Here is a 27,471-nt window from a genome sequence, read left to right on the forward strand (position 1 = left end):
TCAATGGGAACACTAATTGTAAGAGATCTATTTCCTCAAAGTCACCCGATCCTGATAGTTTTGGAGTCTTAATGGAATCGTCAAGAAATCAAAGGTTCTTAAGTGTCAACATCCCCAGCTGAAGACCCCCGGGAAGGCACCTGTAGTAAACCAAGTTGTACTTATGACTTGTTGCAGTGAGGAAGAACACACTATGGGGAACCATGGGCGGTCACAGTAGGAAGGTGCTCAGAAGGAAGCTGGTATAGGATTTGGGCTTTGGTTGGTGACAAAGGGGATTTGCTCTTGATTAGATGCTGTCAGAAAGCTGGGACAACACTATGATTGGGCATCTTAATAAATCTTATCTAAAGGGAGAGAAGTCTAGGAGGAGAATAAAGCTGGAATAGTAGCGAGGTAGTAATCACCCATTTTGGCCAAGATAAGGGTTGTTTGGTATTTTATGGTTGGCAGAGTGATTTTGTTTTTGTCTGTGCTTAAGCAAACTTGTGGAGTGCTCTGTTTTGTCTTATTATTTTTTTTTTTAAAAGACTAGTTTATTTATTTTTAGAGCGAGAGGAAGGGGGAGAGAAACACCGACGTGCGAGTGCGTATCGATCTGCATGTTTTCAGAATGGCCTTGTTTGAACTTGGTATTTCATGAAATTATTTCCATCTGATAGGAGAATAACATGGCTTAGCTGTGAGTGCCAGGGCAGCTTCTGAATATCAGAAGCTTCTCTTATTGGTTTTTTCTACTTATTAGCCTCTCTCGTTAGTTGTGCAGCCTTGGGCAAGTTACTTTACCATTCTGTGCTGATTTCCTACATCCAAGTGGAAATGACTCTACTTAGCTAAAGTAGTAGGAATGAAGTCCCCTAAACAGTAGAGGATTCAGTAAGTTGTCACTTTTTAATTGCAAGAATTTGTTCATCAGTCATTCCTACACTGGATTGTGAATGCCTTGAGGACAGGGACTAAGAGTGGTACACCTGGATACTGTTAAAATCAACCTCAAATGGAGACCAGACTTGAAAATTCCCTGAGCAGACAAAACCAGTTTAGTCATACAAGAAAAGCTAATTTAGCTTATTTTGAAAGGCAAATGAGGCTAACTTGACCTGATTCACTCTTTGCTTACGCCTCTGAAAATCATAAGCAAAACTTAAATTGTTCCCCAAAATTGATGAGGTAGCCACTAAGCAATTCTCTTCAAGAAAATTTTAATTGTGACCAATCACTGTGACAAATAAGCAGTTGTTGCCTCCACACTATGTTGACTAATTTATAACAATACTAGAGGCCTGGTGCACGGATTCATGCACCGGTGGGGGTCCCTGGCCCTGGCCTGCACCCTCTCGAAATCTGGGACCCCTCAGGTGATGTCAGGCTGCCAGTATCGGCCCAATTCCTGCAGGCCAGACCAAGGGACCCCACGGGTGCACTGGGCCTCTAGCATGCATATAAGATCTTTGGTTAATCTCTTCCTGCCCTCCCCCCTTCCCTCTGAGATTCATCAGTCTGTCCCATGTTTCCATGCCTGTGCATTGAGCATCTGCCCCTGGTGGTCAGTGTGTGTCATAGCTAGCTACCAGTCAAAGGGTTGACGGTCGGTCACTTAGGCTTTTATATATATGGATACCTCTGAATCTGTGTTTGAGCGGTTCATTGGTTTTAATGAACTTTGACAACTTTGATGTGTATGCAAGCGTTTTCGCAGGACTGGGAAACTCCAATGTTTCTCCAGGTTTGAAAATTCTCTTTTTGGTGGGTGCATAATAAACTTTTATTGATTATTGCTTAACTGATTCATTCGTTTTACTCGTGTGTGTTTTTAATGAACTTTGACAATACTTAAGCAATGTTTGTTGAATCCTGATCCAAACTTTCTCATCTGCCTGCCTTTTCTCATTGTTCTCTCATCCTGTCTACCCTTCCCCCTTGCCCACCTGTCTAAAGCCTAACCCCAAAGGATGACCAGTCGTTGGGGCACTTTCTTTGTACCATTCTGATGGTGCTTGTTACAGTGTTTTGTGTACTAAAGGAATATAGGGTGTGTGTTTTAGGACATAATAACTACTCAGTAATGTTAACTATTATAATCATGTTGTAGCTTTTGTATTTTTGTAAGTTCCTTTAGGACAGAACTCTATTTTACTTTTTGTTTCACTTTACAGTGTCTGCAAAGCACAGTGGCAAAGTGCTGAGGGGTTCTGAGAGCTGGGGGGCTCTGCAGACACGCAATGGAGACAAAGAGAGGAGCTGACTCAACCCATCACCCACACAGTGTGGGCCAGCGAAGGCCCCATCTCCCAACTTCCCATTCATTGCTCAAGCGAGAGCCTGTCGGCTAAGTGTAAATGAAATGAGGAGGCTTTGGCTAGATAGAAAATATAAAGATTTATTCAAGGTTTCAACCAGCAATACACCTGGGCGGGAGAAAACAGAAAAGCTGAGGGTTCTTACAGTAAAAAGTACTTTTTTGAGAAGAATCAGCCCTGCTTTCTTAGCCTCTGGCTTGGTTCCAGAGGGTGACCCTCGAACCTTCTTTCGTTTGCTCTCCAGGGAGTTATCAGACGTGTACCTGTGAGTCTGATGTGTATGCAGGCGTTTTCGCAGGACTGGGAAGCTCCAAAGTTTGCAGGCCAGTTAAAAACAACAGAATCCTTTCCCCATAACGCAGCCTACTTGATTTTAGTAGTTTAGCAGCTTGACTCTTAGGCGCTCCATTTTATTTCTTCAAGCCAAACTCCCCGACAACAACGGGTGCAGGGATGAGGCGGTCGCGCGGGCGGAACCTTAGTCCTCACCTCTGTTTCCCGCGACGCCGCCCCTATGGCTACACTACCAAACGGAAGGCCTCCTTCCCCTACCCCTGCTGGCCTATTCTGAGTAGGTTCCGGAGTTTGCGACTAACTTCAGCTAAATGACTAAGGACAATTTTCCCAAGCCGCATCTCCCCAGCGCGGTCCCGCGAGCCCCCCAGAGTGGGCGGCGCCGAGCCTGGAGCCACGCATGTGACCCCCAGCGGCGCCGAGCGTAGCCGGGCGCGTGCTCGTGCGCGTGCTCAGCGTGCACGCCGCCCGCGCTCACGTCGCCCCGCCCCCGCCCCCGCCCCCGCCGCACGCCGCCTCCACTTCAAGACCGGCCGGCTGCGCTGCTCCCGGGCCCCCGCGCGGCTGGAGGGGCCCCAGCCGCCCCAGCTCACAGTTAGTCCCGGGAAGCGGGAGGAGACGGGGGTCTGCAGGGGGGAGCTGCCGAGAGTGGCGGAACCTGCCCCGAACGCCCCGGGAGAGAAGGGGAAGGAGGCAGACTGAGGGGCGGGAGCGCGGAGGAAGTGAGCTGGGGTCCGACGCCAGCGCGGGCTCCGGACGCGGACTGGGCGGCCAGGCCCCCCGAGCCGGGCGTGACTCCCGACCGAGAGAGGACCGAGCGGACACATGGCCTCTCCATTCCTGTCCGCGGGGACCACCACGGGCGACAGCGGCGGAGAGCTGAGCTCGGGGGACGACTCCGGTGACGTGGAGTCCGTCCCGAGCCCCGAGAGCGGGGCGTCGCGGAGCCTGGCCGAGCTGTTTGAGGAGGCGGCCGCGCACCTGCAGAGCGTGGTTCACGTGGCCAGCAGGGAGCAGCTCCTGTACCTGTACGCCAGGTACAAGCAGGTAAAGTCGCGGCGAAGGGGAGGATGCGGGAGAGCGACGAGAGGCCTTCTCTTTCCAACAAAAACTAATAGCAAGCGAGCTTGGTAAATGGCTAGCAATGAAGTGTGTGTGTGTGTGTGTGTGTGTGTGTGTGTGTGTGTGTGTGTGTGTGTGTGTGGTTTGTTTTTTCATCATCCCTTAAAGATTAGCGTCGTTACGGACATGGAAAGGACATGTCTGCTCTCCGGGGAGTGATGATGTTTAGCGGGACACTAACAGTTTTCCTATGTCTTCTCTGACTTGCTCAATGACTTTGCTGCACTTAAGCTTTTACCAGCTTTAGAACCGTTACAGAATGAGGATGACAAAATCAGATTTGTCAGTCACTCTTGCCAAAGGGTCATATAGATGTAAGGTTAAAAAAAAATATTGTGAGATCCAAGAGAATAATGTGATTGTGATAAAAAAAGGGCAATGCAATACAAAACAGAGTATTATTACTTTTTTTAAAAATATACTTTATTGATTTTTTACGGAGCGGAAGGGAGAGACTCTGATAGAGAGCTAGAAACATTGATGAGAGAGAAACATCGATCAGCTGCCTCCCGCACATCTCCCTACTGGGGATGTGCCTGCAACCCAGGTACATGCCCTTGACCGGAATCGAACCTGGGACCTTTCAGTCAGCAGGCCGAGGCTCTATCCACTGAGCCAAACCGGTTTCGGCCAGAGTATTATTACTTTTATTATTGTGTGTTTTTTTAAACCCTAAATGCCATAGACATGTTTTCGCTGCATATGCTAAGAGAGTAGGTAACTTGCCTATAAGTCAGTCAGAACTAGAACTAGCTTGTAGCGCCTGATCCTAAGACTCTGAACTTTATTTGGAAATAAAAATAATATCACTTAAGACATTTTTAATATGTCATTCAAAGAGATATTGAGTTAGGTACCAGAAGGAAAAATAATTGCTTTATCATAATCCACAAATACTCAGCATCTTTTATGTGCAAAACACCTGGGTATTATGCCTACAGGGAATGCAAAGAAGAGCATCATGCTACTTACCTTTAAGAGACTTACTAATTTACTTGGGGAGTCTACGTTTAAACTTGCTGACAAGCATTGAATAACAATTCAGGAAAACTCCAGTTTTTTAGAACACTGGAAGCAATGAAGTGCTGGATAATAGCCCATTTTATTTTATTAAAGTTTTAAAAACTTTTCCTTTGCCTCTTGGTATCTATTTTTCCCTGTATATATATTTTTTTAAAATAGCTGGTGGGGTCCCTCTGTATTCTTCAGCTGAATATACTGACTAGAGATGAGCCTTTTTTTGAAGACTGATGAATATTAGTTAAATTGACCTGAGAGATACAATTGTAGACACAGGTGGTATAAATCATAGTGTTGAATGAAAATTGCCCCTGAATTGGCCTTGGAATTTGCTTTCTTGTAAAAAGTTCTGGATATATATTTTCTCTTTGGTCACTTACATTAAAGTAACATTAAAAGGAGACTTCCGATTATTTAACAAGAATTTATTGAATATTGTGCTAGGATTGTATGTAATATGTTTAACTGATGATTCTCTGGGCAGTATAAGACTCATTTTCTCCAAATTCCTTAGAGAACATTTTTTCCAGGTCCTAGAATCTAGGACATACCTTTATTATTGATATTAGTGTCATCATTATTGAAGATTTGATTTCTAAGTCATCAGTGAGCTGCCGTCACCTTTCTCAGGTGTACTCACTCCATCCGGATAGCCTGGAAGAGGCGTGTCCCTCGCCCTTTCAAGAGCTTGATGTTAGGGTGTCTAGAGATATTCTGTATTTGGAAAATAAAATTCTTCATTATTAGAGAATTATGCTTACTTAGATATGACATCGAGATATAGTTTTCCTCAATATCCTTTAAATAACTTATTTTTAACAGTTCTGAGACTGTTAAAAGTAGTATCTTTGATAGAATAATAAAGTTGAAAGTCTACAGTATAATTCCTGCATGGTGGAAAATTTCTCGTAAAATAATTACATTTTGTACTTTGGACTGAATGAGGTAAGATTGTCAGCAGGAAGGTAATAAAAATGAGCAAAGATATGAACCTTTTTTTCTGAGGTATAGCTTTAAACTTACCTAATAGCTCTTATAGTTTCAAATACGCTTATGGCTCCAAAATCATCTTTTAGTGACATTCCAAAAAGGTCACACCAATTAACAGGGTGTTTTGGGGTTTTTTTGTGTGTGCACTAGCCTACATTCTCCCAGCAAAAGATAACTAATTGACACCTATAAAAACAATAGGACAATAAAAATTTCAAATTCCTTTTGGCCTCATTGTTCAGGAGCCTTCAGCACTAGTACAAGTGAGACGACTCATGTCCCCCTACTTTAACCTGGGCACACTTGACTCACTGGCATTCGCCATTGGCAACCTTTGTTGAAATATTCTGCTTCAAGGGCACTGGCTATGTCATATATATCAGAGAAAACTCTGTTAAAGTGGTATGTTTTATAACTCTATAGTTTATGATTCATTATCTAATGATTTGGAAACTGCTGCTCATGGTGTCCTACAATCCTGTAGTTTTATTTTCTCAGTCTTTCCTGGATCCAGAACTGAATTTTGGGATACTAAAGCTCTGTGTCAGTTGGGATACAGGGCAGCTGCTGGACTTTTATTTTCAGCTCACATAATGGTCTGGAGGTAGTTGATCTAGGACTGGTAGGGTGGTTCTGCCTCATGAGATCATCCAGGGGCTTGGTCTTTTTCTATCTTGTAGCTCAGCCATTCCCCAAGGCAGCAGTTCTCAAATTATGGTCTGTAGACCCCAGAGAATGCCTAAGATTTTCTCAGGGGATCTGTAAGATCATACTATCTTCATAATAATACTAAGACACTATTTGCCTTCTTTCTGTGCTGTCATGGTGGATAAAACTGCTGATGCATTAGAATGAATGAAGACACTGGCAGTAAATAGTACTAGTAGTCATATTTCTTTGCCACCATGCACTCAGAGTAAAAAAAAAAAAAAAAAAAAAAAAGCCAGTTTCATTTAAAAATGTCTTTGTTGAAACAGTATAAATTATTGGTTTTTATTAAATATGAACTTGAGTATAAGTCTCTTTAATATCGTGTGTGATGAAATGGGGGTTCACACAAAGCTCTCTTGCTGCAGACTGAATTATGTTGGCTATTTCGAGGAAAACCACATATGTAATTTTTGAGTTGCAAATTGAGCTATCTACTTTTTAATTAAACATCACTTTTACTTAATAGAACAACTCACAGATAAACTATGCTTATTCAGATGTGAGCATTTAGCACAGTGGTTCTCAGCCTTGGCTGCACATTAGAATCACTTGGGAATCTTTAAAATCCTGATTTCTGGGCCTCATCCTCCAGAAATTCTGTTTCTTTGTTATGGGGTGGGGCCACAACATTAGTAACAAAGAAACAATTTCCAGAGGATGAGGCCCAGAAACCAGGATTTTAAAGATTCCCAGGTGATTCTAATGTGCAGTCAAGGTTGAGAACCATTGATTTAGCAGAAAGTTTCTTGAAAATGATTCAAGTGAGCCTATCACTTTATGGAAAACAACTGACAGTATTTGTTGTCAATGCGAACATTTGAGCCTTCAAGTGAAAATTAGGAATTTGGAAAATCTGCCACAGGAGCTTGACAGCTTCCTAATACTGAAACACTTTTATGATATTAGTGGTGATTTTAATGATTGTGAACTTTTGCTATTGTATAGGGAAATGTATCAACATTTGGAAGGTCTGCATAACTTAGTAACCATGTTTCCTAAATATTGCATGGAGTAATGTTACAAGTTATGTGTGAATATAAAAACCTTTCAAAGTGCAAGTCAGAACAATGGATTTTAATGTAACTGAAAAATTTATTCATATGACTTCAGATTCCAGATTGCAACTAACCTTAAAGAAACTGTCACTGAGTTTTGGTGTGACATCAAAGAAGAATATTCACAATTATCTGAAAATGCTGCTAAAATACCTTTCTTTTCTAGGAGTATATCTGTGCAAAGCTGAATTTTCTTCATATACTTCAACCAGAGCAACATGTTGCAATATATTGAATGCAGAAGTAGTTTTTTGACAATATATTAAGGCAGACATTAAAGAGATTTGCAAAATGTAAAACAGTGTCACCTTTTTTATTAAAAACTTTTTTTTGCTTTAGACCAGGGGTGGGCAAACTTTTTGACTCAAGGGCCACAATGGGTTCTTAAACTGGACCGGAGGGCCGGAACAAAAGCATGGATGGAGTGTTTGTGTGAACTAATATAAATTCAAAGTAAACATCATTACATAAAAGGGTACGGTCTTTTTTTTTTTTAGTTTTATTCATTTCAAACGGGCCGAATGCGGCCCGCGGGCCGTAGTTTGCCCACGACTGCTTTAGACTGATGGTTATTTTTTATAAAATTTTGTTATGTTCACATTTGGGTTTATTATTTTTAAGTGAATTAATACATTTTTTTAAATGTGTTTTAAGCAGGTGTTCAACAAAACACCTACTTTCCCTAATGCTAAATATCCAATCTGACCCCAGTTCACTTCTCAGGGATCTTCTAAATATCAGTGGCTATAACCCACATAAACAAAAGCTCTTTGGGATCCTCAGTTTCTAAGAGTGTAAAGGGATCATGAGATCGAAAAGTTTGAGAACGGCTGCCCTAAGATCCTCTGTCCATGGCCAGAGATAGCTCACCATCAGCACATGCATGATTTAGCCCGGGCAAAGGGAAAGGGAAGGACAAGCCTTTTTTTCTTTTTTAAGAAAGATATTTATATAATTTTTACACACATTCAGTTCCCTGTGCCTGGGCAAGAGTTGCATGGCTATACGGATGACCACGTGTCTGGCTGAGACTTGTATTAATGTTGGAGAAATGGAGAATAGATTTAGCTTTTGTTTCTGCCTCTGGCTGATGTCTGGTTAAAAACAACAACAACAACAATAATAATAACTATCCTTATAATGTCCAATAGTTAATCTCATTTCATATTTCTATCATTTCAGTAGTTCAGGTGATTTCAGAGATGCCAGAACTGAAGCCTAGATTCGGTGTGATATATATAACAATGTTACAGTAAAGGAATATTAGACTGTGGAGTCAAACAGTCCTGGATTCAAACCCTGACTACTGATCAGGATTTACTAATGTGTAAACCACAACAACCCTCCTCAGCTGCTCTGTACTCATTTATAAAAGGTGTTTGTAATTGCAAACCTAAAGGGATTGCTGTGTGGCTTGTTTGATATAACATGGGTGGAGCTTTCGCACACCAAATGCAGCTGCTGCTCTCTCACCTCTGTGTCCCTTCATAACGGCTGCTGCTGTGTAAGTGTACATTTTAATAACAATCAGATTGTGACAAATTGCTAAGCAAATGATAGGGATGATAATTGTTATGATTTCAGAGATGGATGGGATCATTGTGGACTGAAAGTGTTCTTAGAATCTGAACCTTGAGTAGGAGGTATATAGCATTTTGGAAAGCTCAGGGAAGGCATTTGTGGTGAGGGGAATTATTACATTGAGCAAAACTCAACAAAAATCCATAAGGTGCAGTGAATTAGCAGTCTGGTTAGCAAGTAGACCATCATTTTGATTTTAGCAAAATTCAAGTGTAGAAGAGTAATAAGAGTTAGTGAGAAGATCCCTGAGAAGTGGATTGGGATCAGATTGGATATTTAGCATTAGGGAAAGTAGGTGTTTTGTTGAACACCTGCTTAATACTATTCATTCTGTAGTCAAAAGCATGTTTACCTTAAGTTAGGCAGTATATTAGGTGCAATGATTGAGTTATATCACTTAACACGCATTCAGTCCCCTGTGACTGGGTTTCTTGCAGGCTGTATTCTAATAGAAGGATGAGACTTTACACAAAACTTTCTAACACAAAAAGTGAAAAATACTGTCATAGATTGTATCATACAGAATAAGTGCTATGAGAGTTTATCCGAAAGGGAGATCACTTCTGGCGGTAGGAATCAGGGGCCGGATAGTAAATTCTGCACTTGTGTGAATTTCATTTATGTTTATTCACAATGAAGCTAATTACTGTAATTGGACTAAAAGTAAGTATTGATCACAAACAGAAAAGACTATTATGGAATAGATAGAATTTATATTGTTGAGAAACCCTTGAAATTTTTTGCACAGCTTCCAAAATAAATTTATATTGATTAGTTTCATAATAGGGCACTTTAAAAATAGTGTGTTTTATCCTGGAATTTGGGAGAGATAAAATGTTGTAGTGTTATGAGCATCAGTATAAATAAACAATATTATGAATTGTGATAATTGTACTTTAAAGTTTGTTTATTGCAAACTTTAAAATTGTTCTGTATTATAAGTAATTAGGATTGCATAATCTATATTTATAAATTGTCATATATAATTTGTCTATTAACTTAGGAATGTTTTTCACCCATATTTTTAAAAATATATTTTTATTGATTTCAGAGAGGAAGGGGCGGGGAAAGAGAGAGAAACATCAATGATGAAAGAGAATAGATTGGCTGCATGCCCCCTACTGGGGATTGAGCCTGCAACCCGGGCATATGCCCTTGACCGGAATTGAATCCGGTACCCTTCAGTCTGCAGGCTGATGTTCTATCCACTGAGCCAACCAGCTAGGGCTTTCATCCAGATTTTTAAATGTATTATAGTATTAGATAAATTGTTTTATGTAGTAAACAAAACCAGCCTATATTTAAAGTTTTTTTGTTTGCTTTTGCAAAAATGTTAAATTTTGTTACCCTGTATAGATGCAAATATTTTCTAACCTGTAGTTACTAAGTACACAGAATAGCTTTGAAAATAAAAAAGTTTCTCTGGCGTTTCTTTGAAAAATAAGTTCTTGATTTCCTCCCTCTTCATTTAGGTCAAAGTTGGAAATTGCAATACTCCGAAACCAGGCTTCTTTGATTTTGAAGGAAAGCAAAAATGGTAAGAAATTATTGGACTCTATTGGGGTTGTTGGAAATGGTTTAGGTCAGGAGTGGGCAAACTTTTTGACTCGAGGGCCACAATGGGTTCTTAAACTGGACCGGAGGGCCGGAACAAAAGCATGGATAGAGTGTTTGTGTGAACTAATATAAATTCAAAGTAAACATCATTACATAAAAGGGTACGGTCTTTTTTTTCAATAGTTTTATTCATTTCAAACGGGCCGGATTCGGCCCGTGGGCCATAGTTTTCCCACAGCTGGTTTAGGTGTTTAGGAATTAGAAATGGATGAGCAGATTAAAGAATTATTTTTATATTGATCTCCCTGCTGTAGACTGCTAAGGGCAGGCAGTTGAGAGAGAGATTAAAAGAATCCGATTTTAGCTAAGTCTCCTAAAGGATTCATATGCCGTAATGTTGGTATGTAAGTAGTTCACAGCAGAAATACATTCCTTACGTAAGAATAGCTTCTTAGAGAGTGACCATGTGAGCCATTGCTGGAGATTTCCCGTTCCTGCCACACAGTCCCCACTTCTTCCTCTGAGAAGGGCAGGTGAATCCCCAGTCCTTACTCTCCCTGACCCTGTTTTATCTCATCTCTAGTGCTCTTCTGTTCCTTGCCCACCCAACACAGGAAGGAAGTGCTGACCATAACCTTTTGGGAAGAAGGGGAAAAAACCCAGATGCTTACTTAATTCACTTCTTTACTGAATATGTAAAAGGATTATACCCTCCCCAGTTTTTTTGCTTGTAATTCAGAGGTTTCCTCTTAGCATATGAAGCCTTATTTCCTCTTACCTTGTCTAAATGAAAAAAAGAGGAATTCGCCGAAACCGGGTTTGCTCAGTGGATAGAGCATCGGCCTGCGGACTGAAGAGTCCCAGGTTCGATTCCGGTCAAGGGCATGTACGTGGGTTGCGGGCACATACCCAGTGGGAGATGTGCAGGAGGTGGCTGATCGGTGTTTCTCTCTCATTGATGTTCCTAACTATCTCTCTCCCTTCCTCTCTGTAAAAAAAAATCAATAAAATATATTAAAAAAAAAAAAAAAGAGGAATTGCATACAATAGGGAACCTTAGTTATAGCAGGAAGAACTTTGAAGCATTAGCCCTGGAATTAAATGTATAGAGGGTAGGGTTTTTAAAAAAATGAAATATGGTTGTAGAGAGAAATGCTAAACATGAATTGTAATTTTACCTTCTAGAGCAGTGCTGCTCAAAATGTGGTCTCCTGGACAGGTTGCCTGTCTGAACTGTCCGTTACCCAGCCGTTAGGAGAGGCAGAGCTTGAAGCCAAATGTAAATCAGTTATGGCAGCGGTTCTCAACCTGTGGGTCACAACCCCTTTGACGGTTGAACGACCTTTTCACAGGGGTCGCCTAAGACCATCCAGAATATCAGATATTTACATTATGATTCATAACAGTAGCAACATTACAGTTATGAAGTAGCAACAAAAATAATTTAGTGGTTGGGTCACAACCTGAGGAACTGTATTTAAAGGGCCAGAAGGTTGAGAACCACTGAGTTATGGCATCAAGCACACTGCTTGATTCCGCTGACCTGTTTGTGTGTGTAGGTCACTGTAGGACATCTCAGTGAAGGACGCATGCTTTGATTTTCATTCCGGCCCAAGGTTTCTTTGCTGGTGATAACGAGTAGTTCTTCGACTGTGCTTTATTACTGTTGTAGAGAATACCTGACATAATTTTTAATTGTGAGGTGTGCTTTTTAAAAAATTTATGACAATTTATAACTTCATTATTTTTCTCTGTTTTAATTTTTTTAAACAATTTTACGAAGTTTAGATTTTACTAAACCACTCTAATATAATTCAGGCAAGAATCTAAATTGGATGCTAAAACCAGGAGATGAAAAACTATTGTGGAGCAATTTTTATTCATACTTACCCACAATTTACTTACTAATTACAAAGAAGAAAAGGGGAGATACTGCTTTTACCAAGTCCTCAGTCTTATCACCGATGATGGGACAATCTGATATCGTGCCCTCTGACGGAATGCACTGTAAAGGACATGTCACCCATGTATTGCTCTTGACAAAATATTTAACCTGATTCTAATCATGATTAATTACTTTTGCTATGAACACTCTTTGGTGAGGGAACAATCAGATAAGTCCAACTGGAGAGATATTTTATAAAACAGCACGTTTGGATTCTTAAAAATATCAATATCATGGAAGATAGAAAAGGCTAAAGATACATGAAACTCAATGCTGTGTATGAATCTTGATTGGCTCCTGGTCTAGGAGAAGAAAGCTATGAAGGAAATTATTGGCAAATCAGGGAAATTTTATTGTATTAATGTTAAATTTCCTCAGTTTCATATATGCTGATATATTTATGGGTAAAGTGTTAGGATATATACAAGGAACTCTCAAGAGATTCAGTAAAAATAAATTTAGGGATCTCAGAAAGGTTTTCTGTTCATCAGAGGAGCAGGAAGGTGGTTAGAAAATGTGTGTCTGAGTTCTGGTTCACAGTGGATCAGTAGGTTTACTTCCTGGTGGAAGTAGAATCGGCAGGGAAAAACCAAGAAGGAGCCTGTTGTGGCAGCTTGCAGAAAACAAAACGAAAATATTACTCTGGGCTTAAATATTACTCTTGGTATTTATACTGCACGAAGTCCCTACCTTCTTACCCATTGGTGTATTCTCACCTCTGTCCTCACCAGCCCTCACTTGTGAAGTTTCTGTGGAGGCCTTGGGATCCATGACTAGCAGATTAGATAACAGCAGAAGGGTGAGGTGAATTTTTTACATCTCACATAAGAAGTTTGAGGCATTTTTCTAGGGAATGTTGTTTTGTGTGATGACTAGTTTCCGTGTTGCCGAAATGTTGTGAGCACAGTTATGTTATAAGATGGCAACTGCTTGTATTGGTCTATATACAGATCAGACATTTTCAGCAGGGGTGTGAAAGTTGGTTTGGGGGAGTTATAAAATCTTAGATATTACAATGGTTATTGGTCTTACAAAATTCAACAGATATGCAGTATATCTGGACTACTAAGATTTCATGGGAGAAGGTGATTAGAAAAAATTGTGTAAAGGTTCCTTAGGTGTGGTGAGAAGATCTGTGTAGACCAGTGGTTCTCAACCTTCCTAACGCCGCGACCCTTTAATACAGTTCCTCATGATGTGGTGACCCCCAACCATAAAATTATTTTCATTGCTACTTCATAACTGTAATTTTGCTAGTTATGAATCGTAATGTAAATACCTGATATGCAGGATGTATTTTCATTGTTACAAATTGAACATAATTAAAGCATAGTGATTAATCACAAAAACAATATGTAATTATATATGTGTTTTCCGATGGCCTTAGGCGACCCCTGTGAAAGGGTCATTCGACCCCCAAAGGGGTCGCAACCCACAGGTTGAGAACCCTGGTGTAGATCAAAGTAAATACAAAAAGAGAGGCTCGTCTATGGCTTATTATATCTATATTCCCAGACCTGTAAAATGTGTATGCCAGTTTTTTAAGAAACATGCTGTTTGTGTTACTTATATACTTAATGATGGCTTGTTTGGGATATTCTAGGGAAGCATGGAAAGCACTTGGTGATTCCAGCCCGAGCCAAGCAATGCAGGAGTATATTGCAGCAGTTAAAAAATTAGATCCAGGTTGGAATACTCAGGTAAGACTTAATGATTATAAATAATGCTTTCCAAAAACTTATCATCTTTCTCTCAAATAACTGTTTAAATCTAAACTTATACTTAAGTAACTTTCTTAAAGATTTACTTTCTCAAATCAAAAGATTCTAAATTTATTGCAATATTTATCTATCTAAAAATACAATTGCTTAAACATTAATATAACCAGCTACTGATACTGAGAACATCTCTGAATTGTAGAGACTTTTAAAAAAGCATAGCAATAATTTCAACCATGTAAAAACTCAATTTATTTCAGAATTTGAAAGAGTTTAACATTAATTCATCACTATTAAGAAATGGTAGGTATCTCTTGGGGTTTGTTTGTTTTTTGAGCCCCTACTGTACAAGTACAAAATGATTATTGATAGGAATAAACTATGAATAACATGTTTCTGCCTTTATGTGATTTAAAGTATATTAGAGAAGATGAAACATACTGAAATATGATTAATCGTATAAAACAATAACATCCAAGTGCTAGGGAATCCAGTGGAAGCAGAGATTACTTTGGACTTTGCGGGCATTGGATATTGTTCACTTAAAAGACTCTTTTTCTAGTGTACTTACTGGAGAACATTTATAAAGAATTTATTAAAGGTGGAGTTGCTACTTTATTTAAAATTTTTAAAGCCATGGTTGGCAGGTGTTTCAGTGGGATAAAGGCTGGATCATTACCATGTCAAAAATACAAATTGAATGTATTTCTTTTCAATAGAAATATTTAGGCCAAACTTTTCAGCAGTGAATGAATTCAGCAATTTTCAGTGTTTCTGATAATAAGTTATTTCATGGGTACATATTAATTACTAGTATGAAGGAATTTTGTTCCATCAATCACAAATTCTTAAAATGTCAGAGTTATGAGGAACCTTAAAGATTATATATTATGACATGTAAAAGTATATCGTAACTGTGAGTTCAAAGTGGGAGAGATAATCTTTGATAATGTGATTTGGGTGCCATTGAAACATTTCCTGATGTTTTCGATGTACATGAGTATTCATTCTCAGAAATGTACCATTTTATTGATATCTTTTATAAAACAAGTTTGCACACAAATATCCTATATAGTAAAGAGTTAATATGCTAATTAGACCAGGCGGCAGAATGACCTTCTGGGATGACCTTCTGGAATGACCAGTGGGGGGGGTTGGGGGGGGGGGGCTCGTGAGTCTGCCAGGGCTGCGAGAGCCTACTCTTGCACGAATTTTGTGCACCAGGCCTCTAGTATAGCATAAAGGTCCTAAGAACTTAAAACCTGAAATTCAATGATCAAAACAGGTGCTCTCTGAGCTGAACTCAGCCTAAGCACATATGGCACGATGTTTAAAACAAAAAGAAACAAAACATAAATGTCTTCAGATGGGCTCTTCAGGTCCTGCCACTGTGGTCTCAGTTCTTCCCTATTGATTTAGCTTGACTTTTTCCATTGCCTGGCCTATAAAGACATTTGAGTTTATAACTCCCAATTAGTGACAGAATTTATGATTTCTTACCTTCAGTATCTTAATTCTAAATAAAATTCTGTTAACTGTGACTCTTACAAATGTTTGCAGAGTCCATGTGTTTAGGTAGTTCTTATGGAAATCCAGACAGGCATTAAGGATGCTTTTAAAAAATATCTGAATCTCACCTATTGAACATAAACTTAATTTGTAAACCAAGAATAATCAAAGGTACTTTCATATAAAGAACATTCTTTAGTACATTGTTCTAAATATATTTTGACATCATAATCTACTTGTAAGAGGGAATTTTGTTTCATTTACATTTAAATTTTTAGTTTAAGCACTCTGAGTTGGTCCCCTTGGTCTCAGTTTTTCTCCTTGTTTTTTATTGTTAGGGGACAGAGCATGGCCTCAGTCTCAAGAGATTTGGTATTCAGTTCGTGATCTTTTAGGTTAAATACTCATTTTCTTTTGATGTTCATTTCTAAAAACAGTGGAATAATAACTCATATGCTAAATGTGCTGACCTGTTTACACATGTATTCACCTTTGAAATCTTCACAAGAATCTTAAGAATTAGAAACTATTATTGTCTGCATTTTAAAAATGAGGAAATTTAGGTACAGAGAAGTTTAGTACCTTGTCTAAGATTAGGCAGCTAATAAATGATGGTGCTGGAATTTGGGTTTATGCTGTGAGTGTAGAGCCCCACTCTTAATCACTCTGCTCCCTGTTCTATAGCTTTATATATATACTAGAGGCCCGGTGCACAAAAATTTGTGCCCCCGGGGGAAGGGGGGGTCCCTCAGCCCGGCCTGTGCCCTCTCGCAGTCTGGGACCCTTCGGGAGATAATGACCTGCTGGCTTAGGCCTGCTCCTGGGTGGCAGAGGGCAGACCCAATCCCTAGGTGCAGCCCCTGGTCGGGCTCAGAGCATGGCCGATTGGGGAGTTGGGGCGCCGCCCCGTCATGCACAGAGCAGGGCAGATTGGGAGGTTGTGATGCCACCCTCAGTCACGCTCAGGGTAGGGCCACTTGGGGGGTTGGGGCACCGCCCCCTGTCACACTCAAGGCAGGGTCGATGGGGAGGTTGCAGCACCACCCCCTGTCACGCACAGAGCAGGGCCCATCAGGGGGTTGGGGCGCTGCCCCCGTCACACACAGAGCAGGGCCCATCAGGGGGTTGGGGCGCTGCCCCCGTCACACACAGAGCAGGGCCCATCAGGGGGTTGGGGCACCGCCCTCTATCACCCACAGAGCAGGGCCGATCAGGGCGTTGGGGCGCCGCCACTCTCACACTCAGGGCAGGGCCGATGGGGAGGTTATGGCTCTACCCCGTCACACACAGAGCAGGGCCTGTGGGGGGGGGTGGTTGGGGAGCTCCCCCCTATCAGGCACAGAGCAGGGCTGCTCAGGGGGTTGGGGTCCCGCCCCCTATCACACACAGAGCCGCAGGGCAATCAGGGGGTTTGGGTGCTGCACCCTGTCACACTGATCCCGGTGCCGGGAGGCATATTACCCTTTTACTATATAGCGTAGAGGCCTGGTGCATGGGTGGGGCCGGCTTGTTTGCCCTGAAAGGTGTCCTGGATCAGGATGGGAGTCCCCACTGGGGTGCCTGGTCAGTCTGGGTGAGGGGCTGAGGGCTGTTTTCAGGCTGGGAGTGGCTGAAGTTACCAACCGCTCCTTTTTTTCTTTTTTTTTCTTTTTTATTCTGGGCCAGCTTTACCTTGAGGCTTGGCTCCAGCTCTTAGGCCTCCGTGGCTGAAAGTAGGTTTCTGGCCTTTGCTTACAATGTTGCGAATCTGCTGGCTGAAGTCCGGCGGTATTTGTTACAATGTTTCTTAAACTGCCTGCTCAGAGGCCTGCAGCCGCAGGCGGGGGAACGTTGGTTTCCTCCAACGATCCTTCGTCACTGAGGCAAGCAAGCCTCATGTTAGTTTCAAGCTGCCTGGCTGCCGGCCGCCATCTTGGCTGACAGTTAATTTGCATATCTCGCTGATTAGCCAATGAAAAGGGTAGCGGTCGTACGCCAATTACCATGTTTCTCTTTTATTAGTGTAGATGTCTCTCTCTCTCTCTCTCTCTCTCTATCTCTACATATATATATATATATTTTCTTGATTATGTAATGGCAGGATTTACTTTTTTCTCATTTCTGAATAATATTTCATTATATATATAAACTACATCTTATCCATTCATAGATGGACACTTAAATTGTTTTCATATCGTGGCTATTGCAAGCCATGCTGCAGTGAACATAGGAGTGCAGATATCTCTTTGAGATCCTGATTACATATCCTTTAGATATATACCCAGAAGGGGTATTGCTGAATCATACAGGAGCTATGTTTTTAATGTTTTGAGGAACCTACATACTGTTTCCTGTCATGGTTATACCAATTTACATCCCCACCAACAGTGTACAACAGTTCTTTCTCAAAGTCAGGAATGTTAACATTGATTAGGTATTATTGGCAAACTCATAGTTCGTATTCAAATTTATCATCTATCCAAAAATGTCCTTTGTAATTATTTTTTAAAATTCTGATTCATCATACAATCCAGGATCATGCATATCATCCAGTGGTCCTGTATCTTTACTCTCCTTTGATCTAGAGCAGTGATGGCGAACCTATGACACGCGTGTCAGAGGTGACACGCAAACTCATTTTTTTGGTTGATGTTTCTTTGTTAAATGGCATTTAAATATATAAAATAAATATCAAAAATATAAGTCTTTCTTTTACTATGGTTGCAAATATCAAAAAATTTCTATATGTGACACGGCACCCGAGTTAAGTTAGGGTTTTTCAAAATGCTGACACGCTGAGCTCAAAAGGTTCGCCATCACTGATCTAGAGCATTTTCTCAACTTTTCCTTTTTGATTGATATTTTTGAAGAGTATAGGCCAGTCATTTTGTAGAATCTCTTATTTTGGGTTTGTCTGATGTTTCTTCATAATTAGGTTCAGATCATACATTTTTAGGGGGAGTACCACAGAATTGTGTCTCTCTCAGTACATTATACCAAGAGAAACATGATGTCTCTTTGTCCCCGTGTTGGTTATGTTAACTTTGACCACTTGCCTAAGGTGGTGTCTGCCAGATTTCTCAACTGTAAAGTCCCTATTTTCCCTTTGTAATTAGTAAGTAATTTGTGGGGAGATTTTAGACTACTATGAAAGTATCCTTTTCCTAATTTCACCTGCTAGGTTTTATATATATATATATATATATTTATTGGTTTCAGAGAGGAAGGGAGGGAGAGAGAGAGAAACATCAGTGATGAGAGAGAATCATTGATTGGCTGCCTCCTGCACACCCCCTATTGGGGATCGAGCCCGCAACCCTGGCATGTGTCCTTGACTGGAATCGAACCCAGGACCTTTCAGTCTGTAGGCCAATGCTGTAACCACTGAGCAAACCAGCTAGGGCTCACCCACTAGTTTTAATATCCATTAATGATGTTCTAACTCCAACATTTCTTCTACATTTATTATTTGATATTCCAGTGTAAGGATGGGCTTTCCCTTCTCCCCCATTTATTTATTTATTCATTGTCAAGAACTGTGAAAATCTAGGATTGTACCCTACTTGCAAGCTAATAAGTTAGCCTGTTACTGTTTCTTAGATGATGGCAGAGGGACAAGACTCTTGGGTCTGAGCCAAAGGACTTTATTATTCATGGCATGGCAAATGGCATGAGCTTCATTTGGTTTGCATCTGTTTCTCAAGTCCTCCAATTCCCCCGGGATGACACAGGTGGGCCTAGATAGATTCCTGCATATGCAGTGGGTTGTGCTGTAGGGAAGGAGCACTGAGCTTTGGGAATTCACCACGTTTATGGCAGGTGGAAGCAAGCCTGTTCTTTGTCAGAGGTTGGGAAGACATTACCTCATCCTTGAAGGTGGCTCACTGCATACAAACCTGAGAAATGGCTCAGGTAAAGAGTGGTCAGAGCCTGGCATACTAAACAAGAGTGTGTAGGGACACTTAGGGTCCATGGTTTATTGCCTCTCCCAATACTCATGTAGTATTTATATCAGTATGTATTCATGGATTTTTATTTTATTCAGTGGGTTATTTATTACCACCATTATTTATTTGGCGTCTAGGAACCCCTTCACAATGGCTCCTGTGTCCTTTTGATATATCCCCATCATTCTTTGGGCATTTTCTTTCTGGCACAAGATGTTTCAAGATGTATTAGTTTCCTACAGTTGCCATAGGAAAGAGTTACAAACTGGTACTTTGTAATTTAAAACAACAGAAATTTACTCTCTCACAGTTCTGGGGGCTAGAGGTCTGAAATCAAGGTCTAGCAGAGCCAGGCTTTCTTTGAGGGCTCTAGGGAAGAGTCCTTCCTTGCCTTGACCAGCTTCTGGTGACCTCCGGTATTCCTTAGCTTGTGGCAGTGTAACTCCAATCTCTGTCACTGTCTTCACATGGCCTTCTTCCCTGTGTCTCTGTATTTAAGTCCCTCTCCTGTCTCTCCTGTAGACACCAGTCATTGGATTTAGGGCCCTCCCTTAGACCACATCTTAACTTTTTCCCCTCCAGCTGTATTGAGATATAATGTTTCATATTGAACCAAATATAAAATGCGGCCTTTGTCCTTTTTTTGGTCATTTGTTAAGGTATTATTGATCTTATTTATTCATTCATTCTATTCATTAATTGTACACTTGTGTGTGCAATTTATATCTCTAAGAGCTAGTGATACAGCAGTGAACAAAAGAGAACCTTCCCTGCTCTTAGGGAGCTTGTAGTCTGGTAGGCATGAGCAATTAAATAAGTAAGTAGGTGTTATAATATATTAGAAGGTGATTAGTGCTATGGAAATAAAAGAGAAGGTTAGGGTGTACAAGAGGTGGGGTTACAATTTTAAATTAGATGGTCAAAGAAGGCTCATTGAAAAGATGACATTGAGCATACATTTGAGATAGTGAAAGAGTGAGCCATCCGGTTATCTGGGGAAGAGCATTGCATATAGAAAAAAACAGCCAATGTAAGTCACTCAGGCAGGCTCATGCCTGGTGTGCTCTGGAAACTGCAAGGTGGACTGAATGGTATATGGTGAAGCGGCAGTGGGGCAGAGAAATAGGAAATGAGGTAGGATGGGGCACGTGGAATAGCCTATTATAAGGATTATGGCTTTTACTCTCAATGACAAGGGAAATACTCTGATTGTAAAGTTATGAAAGATACGGTATTCTACATTGTCCAGTAAATGTTTTAATGAAAGTATTATAGGCATGTGGAAATAATTCCAACAGGATGAAAGAGTATAAAATGAAGCTTTATAGAGTTTCTTGCACCATACGTTATTATATACTCTTTTTAGAACTCTGTCCCCACTTGTGACTGTTTCTGTAATTCTTCATTGCTACTTCTGTAACACTAAACTCTTAAATTCTTTCTGTACAGAAATGCTTTTTGTAAATTGAACATTTGTCTGACTTATGAGGGTTAATTTGGGTAGTTCCTGCAGTTTCATTTCTGTTTACCCTCTTCCTCAACGATTTTCAACTGGTGTCCCGCAAGAATTTTTAAAACATTCAATACCTGACTAGTCAGGGGCACTTGGACCTCTTTTCCCTTTTATTGTGAAATTAAAAAATGATAGCCAACATAACAATAGCCGTCTGGTGTGAATGCTGTGTCTTGAACCATAAATATATAAGTCATATAATAGAATTGCATCTTGGTCATGTTGTATAAGTTTGTGTCTGATTGGTTAATTCCGGGTATCAGAAATTCTTGTGTACAAGTATAGGCACCTGCTTTTTTAACAAGTTACTTTGTAGCCAAAAGAGTGGGTAATTACTATTATCTTTTTATGGTAAATGAATCAACATTATGCCTATTATTTTGTGTCAGATTATCAGAAAGTATGATATATTTTTTGATGTGCCACAGAATTTGAGTAATTCGTTTATGTGTGCCATGAGATGAAAAAGGTTGAAAATCACTGCTCTACCTCCATTTCTACTCACATCTGTAAAACCTCTTGTGACCACCAGAGGGAGCAAAGTTCATTTATAAAAAAGAAAGATTTTATTCTCAGGAATTCTAGGGCTGTGTGTTTCAATAGTATTGTTAATATCTTGGTTCTCACTGACTAGTCTCTTGCCTTTTTTTTTTTTTAATCCTTTAGATCTTTAAAACTTGTATATTTACATGGGATCTTATTAGTAACTTTATTTCTCTTCATCTTACTGATCGGATAACTCTTAGACCAGCATCATTGTATTATATTTGTGTATTGTTAGTGAAGATAAATAGTATAGATGGGAGAACTCACAACTTTGTTCTGATAGCCAAATAAGTGGTTATATCGCTATCCAGTAGCCATCTGGCCTTTTTGTAAAACTTAAGCTATTCATCTGGGATTTTTTATAGCATGTCAAGTTATCTTTTACCTATAAAATTCACTGAATATCAGAGTAGATAAATTCATACATGTAGTGTACTTACCTATAAAGCTAGTCATAACTTTTGAAATTTCTATTTTAAAAGTAATTTGATAGGTGTTTTTTTGGCCCAGAAAATGATCTTCTTTGATATTGTTCTCATCATTCAGATTTAATTTTTGTCAACTATCAGGTATTAATATTGAATTGGGTTTCTTTTCACTAGCTGCTTTATGCTAGAGAATTATTCTTTAACGTATACATTTTTTCATGTATTGAACCTCTCATTCCAGAAAGAACCTCATGTAACCTTTATACTTGCTAGTACCACATGTTAGCCTATAGGCTCTTCAAAGCCTAAGACCATGTTGGATTCACCTTTTGTGTCCTGGCCGTACTGCCTACAAGGTATAGCACAGGGCACAGGTGCCTATTAAATCATTCTTAGATTATTCTAATGTTCTTTTCAAATAACACTAACCCCTTTATATTTTTCTCTTACCACCTATTTCTATCCATCTCCTGGCTCCTTTCTTGTTTCTTCGAGTTCCACGGCATAACTTATGTTCAGTATTAGGGGGATTGCTTTGTTTAATTCAACTAGCATTTATAGAGCATATGCAGGATGCTTTTAATTTCTAAAAAAGACCTACCTGGAAGTAGAAAATTCAGCATTTATGGTTAAAAGAGATTAAAATATACACACATAGAGAAAGTGAATTTTGAATTAAAATTTGAATGTTCATCACTTTTAAGGTGATAGGAATATTATGAAGTAGAAGCCTGATTAAATATTGTTTTTCCCAGGATTTAGCCTGTGTTGATGTTTCTCCCTACCATTCTTACAGTTTTAACTATAGCCTATGTTGATTCTAAATTTCCTTCTTAGCCCTGACCTTTTTCTGTGTGATCAGGGCTCAGAGTTTTTAGACCAGGGTCACAAAAAAATATTTTTTAAAAAGTAAAATGCCTGCAGGGACCAGGCCATTAAGATAAGATAAATGAGTGAAGTGGGCTGGAGTTTGTACACAGTCATAGCAGTTGTGGCTCACAGGGGAGTGCGTGCCCTACTTAAACAGGGGAATTCAACTTTAGCTCCAGCCAGTTATTACTGTGAGTGCCCAGTAGCGCCAGATCGGATATGAAATCTAGTTTTTATGTGAAATCTCTTGGTTCTTAAATGTGAGCCATATCTACAGGCTATATTCAACTTGAGGGCCTCTGCCTGTTTCACTTTTAGTTTAACGTGCCTAAATATTTCCTGCGCTTTTCTACATTATTTGCAAGTGGACTTCAAACTCAAGTTCAAGATAGAACTCATCAACTCTTTATTCCCCTCATCTGCCTTCAACTGTTTTCTTCTCTTTTATTCCCTATTTTATTAAATGCTACTACCATATACCTATTTAGTTCAAGTGAGAAACCTAGGAGTAATCCCTTAACTTTCCTTATTACTTTTTAGTGGCCTAGTTAGTTACCAAGTCTCACTAGTTTTACCTTCTAAATATTTTACATTCACCAGTTTCTTCCCCCCCCCCCCATTACTTTAATCTTCATATGTCATCATCTCTTGGCTAGGTGTTGCAATACCTCCTACATGTTATCCCTATTTTGTATCGGTCCCACTCAGTCCTGTCTTCAACATTGCTTATAAGTGGCTTATTTTAAATACACATGGAATCTTGGGTGAGCCAGATGGAAGGAGATACTTTAGAAGAGGTTGAAGAATATTTGCAATAGACATTTCTCCAGAATAAATCTGTTTTTGAAAAAGATCTTTATGGAGCAGAAGGATTTTGAACAAAAACAAGGCAGGAAAATCCAAAATTCCTAGTCTGGATTAATATTGTTGAGATTTAGGTAAATTGAATTGTCTATAGAGGGCAGTGTTTCTCAGTTTAAAGTTACTGTAATTTCCTGTGAAGATAAAATACACTTATACTGTGTTTATTTTGTGTTTTTGTTTCCTTTATAGATACACATTATGGTAGGGTTAGAAATTAAAATTTCTAGCTGTAAGTAATAAATCAAGATGTAATGTTTTAATGAAAGTTAACTATATAGTCCCAATAAAGAACATTATTTTTCTATCCAAAAATGTCTGGTCTTAAAATAATAGATGAGAGCTAAAAATGAGAAAATAGTTTTTTTTATTCAAGTCATAAAAGTTAAGAAGAATAAGCAATATAAATTTCATTTGGTAATCCAAGTTTATTAGAAAATTTAAAGAAAATCCTTATCTTGTGTAACTAAAATTTTCTTTTATAAAAGAAATCTTAAGACTTTCATATTTGTGCAGTAAAACAAGATATATATCTCTGTAAGTAAAGCAGTTACACATTTGAGTAGACTAACTGAATTATGTTAGTAAAGCCAGAAGCAGAAGAGTAATCTTTTTGAAATGGGTTATTATTTCAGATTTATTTTAGTTAAAAAACATTTTGGGTTGAATGTGTTAGCTTCCCTATGCAAGTAATGTCTGATACAGAAAAGCATGATGAATTAGTAAAAACATAAAGTGGTTCTATGACTTTATAAGGGTTGCCCAGTATGGAACTATAGAACTTTGAATGGTTGTGTATATGTATGTGTTTGCCAATTTAATCCAGTGGTCCCTATTTGTGGTTTTAAAATGTGTAATGTGCCCTGACCGGTTTGGCTCAGTGAATAGAGCGTCAGCCTGCGGATTGAAGGGTCCCGGGTTTGATTCCGGTCAAGGGCATGTACCTTGGTTGTGAGCACATCCCCAGTGGGAGGTGTGCAGGAGGCAGCTGATCAATGTTTCTCTCTCATTGATGTTTCTAGCTCTCTATCCCTCTCCCTTCCTCTCTGTGGAAAATCAATAAAATATATTTTAAAAAAATGTGTAATGTTTTGGTTTATTTATTTTGTTATATTTGTCACTTTACGAAAGAAAGCAGTATGTTCCTCTATGTGTGTTTATGCAAAAACTTTTGAGTGACAACTTTATTCTTTATTAAAAAGAAATAACTTAGTGGCATAACTTAGCAAAACTTGTGAATGCTTTTAGGGCTCACATTTTATCTTTAAAATAACACCATAGTTTTGCATCACAAATCTCATGTAAAGTTAGTTCGGAATAAACTTCATGTTTTCATTGATATTAGTGGGATTAGGTTGTGCTGGAACCAGATTCTGAAATATGATAGGTGTTAGTTTTGATGTTTCTTCTAGCATTACCTAAGGCATAATAAGTGTTGTCATCTTCTAGTTTTATAGTTTCTCTTCAGGTTAAACATTTCATGTATTTCAAAAAAATTTGGTGAAACTCTTAGTAATCTATAATATTAAGTAAAAGGGAAATATACTTAGGAAAGATCTTTTTTTTTTTTTTTCCATCAAGATGTGTCCTGCCATGCTGGGTGTGACTCAGTGGTTGAGTGTCCACCCAGGAACCAAGAGGTCATCAGTTCAATTCCCTGTCAAAGCATATGCCCGGGTTATGGGCTCGATTCTCAGTGTGGGGCATGAAGGAGGCAGCCAATCAATGATTCTCACCATTGATGTTTCTCCCTCTCCCTCTCTAAATCAATAAAAATGTATTGAAGGGAAAAAGATGTGTCCCACCTACTCTTTAAACATATAATTAGGTTTTATTATAGCATTTATATATAACAGCTATAACACTGGGCCTTTTTAAATGTAGGGCCTGAAAATCTAATCTATTTCATTTCTATTCTAAAATATACCAAAAAAGAATTTAACTTTTATACAAATCCATACACACACACACACAGTAAAAGATGTTCTTAGTCTCAGTAGTTCTTTAATAATCCTGTAGGTAGGTATTATTATTCCCCTCTTGTAGACAAGGAAATTAAGGCTCAGAGAGGTTATTTTTAACCAAAAGCTTAAGTAACCAATCCATAGCTAGAATATACAAAAACAAGAGGTCAGACCTAGGCTTGTCTAAGAGACAGGCATTATTTTCTCCACACCACATTGCTCAAAATGTTTTCATGCATGTATTGTTTTATTTCCGCCTTTTTCTTAAATATTCATCAAATATTTGACCCTAATGTATTGGAGCCTGATACTCTTTTCTAGGACTACCTACCCTTTTAAAAGTAAGTATAGATTTCACTGTATTTTAAGTCAGCCTAATATACTTCCCATTTTATAACTTTTTAAAGAGAAATATACATTAGATTTGTTTCAAGATGGCTTTGTATTCTTCCTTGACAGCATAGTATTCTTGTATTTCTCACTGGATATAAGTTCGTATTAATGGAATTATTAATAAATTAGAAACTGTAAAATAATAACAAAGTGGTCTTTTTCTTTATTCTGAAACAAAAGTCTCCATAACATTTTGGTGAGAATTTACAGTCTTTGGAAGTATTTGGAAATATTACATTTATGTGGAGATTTACAGTGAGAAATCTCAACATGGAATAATATTATAATTTCAGAATTTTAATTTTATTATGTATCACTGTATATGTACACATAAACAGATATCAATATAGACATTAATTAACCTTTTAATACAAGTATAAGATTGTAAGAAGTATTTTAATCATGTAAATCCAAAGCTTCTGTTTTGGTGGTGATGGTGTGTTAGTTTGTTATGTGCATGTATACAAGTGTGTGTGCATTTTCAAATGTTCTTCATACTACCTACTATTATTTAGCATCTAATATCAATAGTTTGATGGTGTTATTAAGAAATTAAATAACATTTAAAACCTAAAAAATAGCAAAGTTGTGCCTGCATTTGGTATTAACATTGCATCTCAAATAATCCTATCTCTTTAACCAAAAAAATGTTTGGGCAGTTTAGTATATCACCATTTTAAAGTTTTAAAAATGTTTAACATTTTGGAATACTACAATTTTATATTATAAACCTAGATTGATAAGTTTTAAGTTTGATCTCCCTTCCCATTCCCCAAATTTGTATCATGTACAAAAGTTTTATATATTAAGAGATTGAAATATCTAGTGTTTTGTACAATAGTTAATTAAATAATTTTTGTTACTATTTTAATCCTTGTGTCCTTTCTACATGTTGATTTTTATTCTGTGGGATTACTCTATATTTTTGTTCTTTACTCAGTACTGCACTAGATTTCTATACTTCCAAGTGCTATAGTCTTTGTTTTCTTTTCAGATCTATTTGTGTTGTAAAACTAGAGGTGACTATGTTAATTTGTCCTTTGAGATTCACTTGAGCTAAGATTTATTGAGCCTTTCAGGTTGCATTACTTAGCATAAAGTAATGCTGTAATCCTGCTGAAATCTTATAATAATAATGATTAATTATATGTCATCTAAAAACTTTAAA

The 27,471-nt window shown here is 38.7% G+C and overlaps 1 protein-coding gene across 2 annotated transcripts in view; it reads left to right on the top strand.

The window, feature by feature from the left end:
- The first annotated feature begins 3,088 nt into the window (after positions 1–3,088).
- The window catches only part of ACBD6 (acyl-CoA binding domain containing 6), a 137,137-nt gene continuing 112,754 nt past the window's right edge, over positions 3,089–27,471 (top strand). The window contains exons 1-3 of one of the 2 annotated variants that reach the window (XM_059675458.1): positions 3,090–3,641; positions 10,546–10,610; positions 14,179–14,275. In XM_059675458.1, coding sequence (XP_059531441.1) covers positions 3,420–3,641; positions 10,546–10,610; positions 14,179–14,275 — 384 coding nt within the window. In that variant the 5' untranslated portion in view covers positions 3,090–3,419. Of the gene's footprint in view, positions 3,642–10,545; positions 10,611–14,178; positions 14,276–27,471 lie in introns of both variants that reach the window. The other variant, XM_059675459.1, reaches the window with a different exon arrangement.

The sequence above is a fragment of the Myotis daubentonii genome, chromosome 18 (assembly GCF_963259705.1).
Source record: "Myotis daubentonii chromosome 18, mMyoDau2.1, whole genome shotgun sequence".
Classification (NCBI taxonomy): Eukaryota; Metazoa; Chordata; class Mammalia; order Chiroptera; family Vespertilionidae; genus Myotis; species Myotis daubentonii.